This window comes from Frankliniella occidentalis, unplaced genomic scaffold (genome assembly GCF_000697945.3).
Source record: "Frankliniella occidentalis isolate FOCC.00 unplaced genomic scaffold, Focc_3.1 Scaffold3, whole genome shotgun sequence".
Classification (NCBI taxonomy): Eukaryota; Metazoa; Arthropoda; class Insecta; order Thysanoptera; family Thripidae; genus Frankliniella; species Frankliniella occidentalis.
This window is the reverse complement of record NW_026267133.1, coordinates 3,893,110-3,896,906: the sequence shown is the minus strand read 5'-3', so window position 1 is coordinate 3,896,906 and position 3,797 is coordinate 3,893,110. Positions and strand designations below refer to the sequence as shown.

General features: G+C 50.4%; 1 protein-coding gene across 1 annotated transcript in view; it reads right to left on the bottom strand.

Annotated features, from left to right (window-relative positions):
* LOC113201905 (uncharacterized) overlaps positions 1-3,797 on the bottom strand; it is a 167,512-nt gene that overhangs the window by 106,501 nt on the left and 57,214 nt on the right. The window contains exons 4-5 of the mRNA XM_052266007.1: positions 1,801-1,969; positions 925-1,081 (exon numbers count right to left, since the gene is read on the bottom strand). Coding sequence (XP_052121967.1) covers positions 925-1,081; positions 1,801-1,969 — 326 coding nt within the window. The remainder of the gene's footprint in view (positions 1-924; positions 1,082-1,800; positions 1,970-3,797) is intronic.

Here is a 3,797-nt window from a genome sequence, read left to right as displayed (position 1 = left end):
CCCCCCCCCTCTCTCCCTCTCCTACCCCCGGGCACATTGTTGTGTGTGTTTGCATCGGACATGCTGTGGGGCGCGATGCAGCGGAAAAGCGCATTTACTGCGCCTCTGTGTGTGTGTGTGTGCGTGTGTGTGTGTGTGTGTGTGTGTGTGTGTGGCTGAGGGTGTGAGTGTGGGGTAGAGGGGGCACCGGCCTCCCGGCTGGACTGGCGCCAGCCACATCCGGGCAGAAACGGCCTGGTCTCGCATAGGGGTAGGGGGTGGGTAGGTGGTGGTCTCGTTCCGTCACACACATGCCCCTCTTCCCCCTTCCTTCCTTTCCTTCCTCTCTTTGCTCACAGTTTTTCTTCGTTGCGCAGTACACGACACGGTACACCGTAATTATTTAAGTAATTCATGGCAAACAAAACACCGCTAGCCCAGGGACGTCAAGTTAAACAAAGTTTTAAAAAATTAATAAAATTGACGGACGTGTGTCTGTTAATTATTTACACGGCAGGTGAAAACGAGGCGGTAACAACTCGCGTAATAGTCTGTGCACCTGTTCCAAGTATTATCGAAGTATAACACGTGATAATGCGTAGTTGTCTAACAACGAAAAGTACGAAAAAGTGTCAAATACACTAAAAAATGGTAGAATGCCGCGTGTAATAACTGGCGAAATAGAACGTAAATTAAGTTCCTAAGGTGGGATATTTCCGAAATTTTCCTGAAAATTTCCGAAAAATTTACACAAAATGTCCGGGGTCTGAGAAATTAATTTCTTTTTCTTTCGGATACTATCCGAATTTTCCTCGGAAATTTTCCAGGAATTTCAACCCTTCAGTTTCCAAAGAAAAAAAACAAACAAAAAAACCCTAGTTTAGTTGGACGGATTTGTGGCATTATTTAGGGTAAATAAATATGTTATTTCCGACGCGATCCTACCTGCGCGGCGACGTGGCCCTTCCTGAGCCGCGGCAGGTCGGTGTGCGACCAGCTGGACGTGCCCCACGGCGCCACCTGCCGCAGGTCGCTGCTGAACCGGAAGTTGTGGATCTTGTTGTGCAGGTACTGCCGGATGTTCCACGGCAGGTCGTTGTGCCTGTGACAAATAACGGAAATGTATTATGACATTAAATGGGGATAAGAATACACTCGGGCGTCACATTATGATCCTTTGGTATTGTTTACGATTGATTTTTTTGGAGCCGTTTGAATCTTCACACGCCAATCCATTTCAATGAGGCACCGACGCAAGAAGTGGCAGCGGGAAGCCCGTCGGCTCAGCCCCAAAGGGTGGGCCCTTCTCTAGGCCTGCTAGCGCGGCTCCGACAGGCTCGGCTCGGCTTTGGCTCGTTTATCTGAAGCCGACGCGCGGGGCTTCGGCCGCCCCGGGGCGGGACCCCTACGGAGCGGGCCCCCCGCGCCGCGCTACACCCTCACGGAGCCCTCTAGGAGAAGCCGACGCGACGTGTGACCGGGGAGATAGCACCACTTTGCAAAACGCAAAAAAATGCATTTCAGCGTCCATTTAAAAAAAAATGGATCAAAACTTACATACTCAATCTTAAAAAAACAAACCACATCCATTTTTAAAACAAATACACACTTCTTTAAAACCACCAACTTTTCACCTTACTTTTTCAAAGAAAATACCTCTCCTTTGTATAAAACAAAAAATTAGCCGTTTCGAAAAATGAAAAAAATTACCCAGTTTGACAAAAATCAACTACAAGTTCCTCCCCTCCCCCTCTCCCCGCAAAAAAAAATCAAAAAATTATTTGCTAGAGAATTGTTGGATTAAGTCTCTGCTGTACTGACCCGTCGATGAGCGGCGTCTCCCGGAGCAGGCGGGCGGCCATCTCGAGGCGCTCCTCCAGCGAGGCGCCGGCCTGGATGCGCATCGCGATGGGCACGCCGATGCCCGTCGCGGCCGCGAGCAGCAGCAGCACCATGATGAACAGGCGGTGCTTGGACGTGAGCGAGAACACTGTGGACAAGAGAAACGCGTAGGGGGGGCCGCCGTTAGACAAACTAGAGAAAACAGAAAAGAATACAGGGGAGCCTACAAAGGAATTTAGCAAAAATAATTCAGGAAAACAATAATGATATGAGATATGATATTAAATATTTTTTTCCGATTTTGATTTTTTTTTTTTGCAGCAGTGGATGGAGCACAAATCTGGACCACTAGTATCGTGCAGTTTGTTGAAGCCGAAGGGGTGGGACAAGGATGCTGCTGTGCATCGTGTCAGAGAGAGAGAGACAGAGAAAGAGAGAGAGAGAGAGAGAGAGAGAGAGAGAGAGAGAGGGGGGGGGGGGGAGAGCACAATCCAGGGGAAAGCAATTGGTCGCGGAAGTCCCAACAGCGGCGGCGGCGCGGCGGCGCAGACGTCTGCCCGCATCATGGCCGTGGTGGAGCCGCCGTAGTAACCATAGCGAGGCAACCGGAAGAAACACACACCACGACGACGCCCGGCACAAAGCTCAAAGTTTGTTTTGTTGCGTGTTGACTGCCCCACCCCGAAACAAGGCAAGTGTGTGTGTGTGTGTGTGTGTGTGTAAAAGGGGTGGGGTTGGGGTTGGCGACGACTCCCTCCATGGTGCTATGTGTGTGTGTGTATGTGTGTGTGTGTGTGTGTGTGTGGTGTGTGTGAGAGAGAGAGAGAGTACGAGGAACGTGATGCGGGGTGTTCTTCTTCTGGCCCTGCGCAGGGAATTCTTCCAATCCTGATATGCTGCGCCTTATTTCTCTCGGCGCGGGGTGAAGCAAGCAGATAACAGTAACAATAGCTGGGGGTCCACGACGATACACAAAAGCGACGGCAGCAGACGCGACGTTAGACGACAACTCCATCATCGGCAGAAAGGGAAAGGAACAGCGAGGAGACGGGCGGCTGGGTATTGAATAATGTGTGCGGCCAGAGGAGGGGAGGGGGGGGAAGTGTGTGACGAAGCTCGTCATCCAGACAGGACTCGGTACAGCACATTCGGAATAAATCGGAGAATTTGGCGATCCCTGTAGCGGTCGTCGGTCGTGTCTGTCGAGTCGGCTCCGATATGGGCGTCTGCTGGCATGGGGGGATGGGGATGGTGGTTCACGTACGAGGGAACATCCAGTAAAAAGTACGCCAGTCATTCGCTGTTGGGGGACCTGCCGAAGTGTAGGCGTCATAGCGCCTGATGGGTAGGCAACATCTCGCCCGCGGAGCACGCGAGTGCGGCGGGCTGGCCTACCCCGAGTCTCGCAGGCGCCAAGCTCCCACAGCCTGACGAATACGAGTTTTGGTTCACAGTTAAAACCTTACGAGGCAAACTGCCAAATTCTTCGTATTTACGAAAGATTTGCTCCCTACGAAGCTTCAAAATCCTTCGTGTTACGAAGGATTTGGCATTTTCCTTCGTAAGACTTTAACAGTGGAAACATGTCTTTAAAGTTCACAACATAAACTTTATTTTCGATTTACAGAACATGGTGTACGTTTCGTTTACGACAACCCATTCATTGTTGCACTCGTTTCCAAGTCGAAACAGGGTCGCTGGAACTTGACTATTGCAAAATTGTAAATTTACAACACACATCATGATAAATTTCCCTGTTACAAGATTTTTTCTCTGCTTTCTGGACGACCCACAACGCGCAGCGCAGCAGGTCCGACCGAAACACACACGCCCCCCGTTAACTTGGCCCTTTTACCACTTCATATTTAAACATCTCGTTTTTTTATTGTTTTTGTCTTTTGCAGCCCGTTTGGTCCATTGCTACGGGCATGGGCTCGCCCACCATTTTCTCTCCCTGTTTTCCACCAGGCCACTGG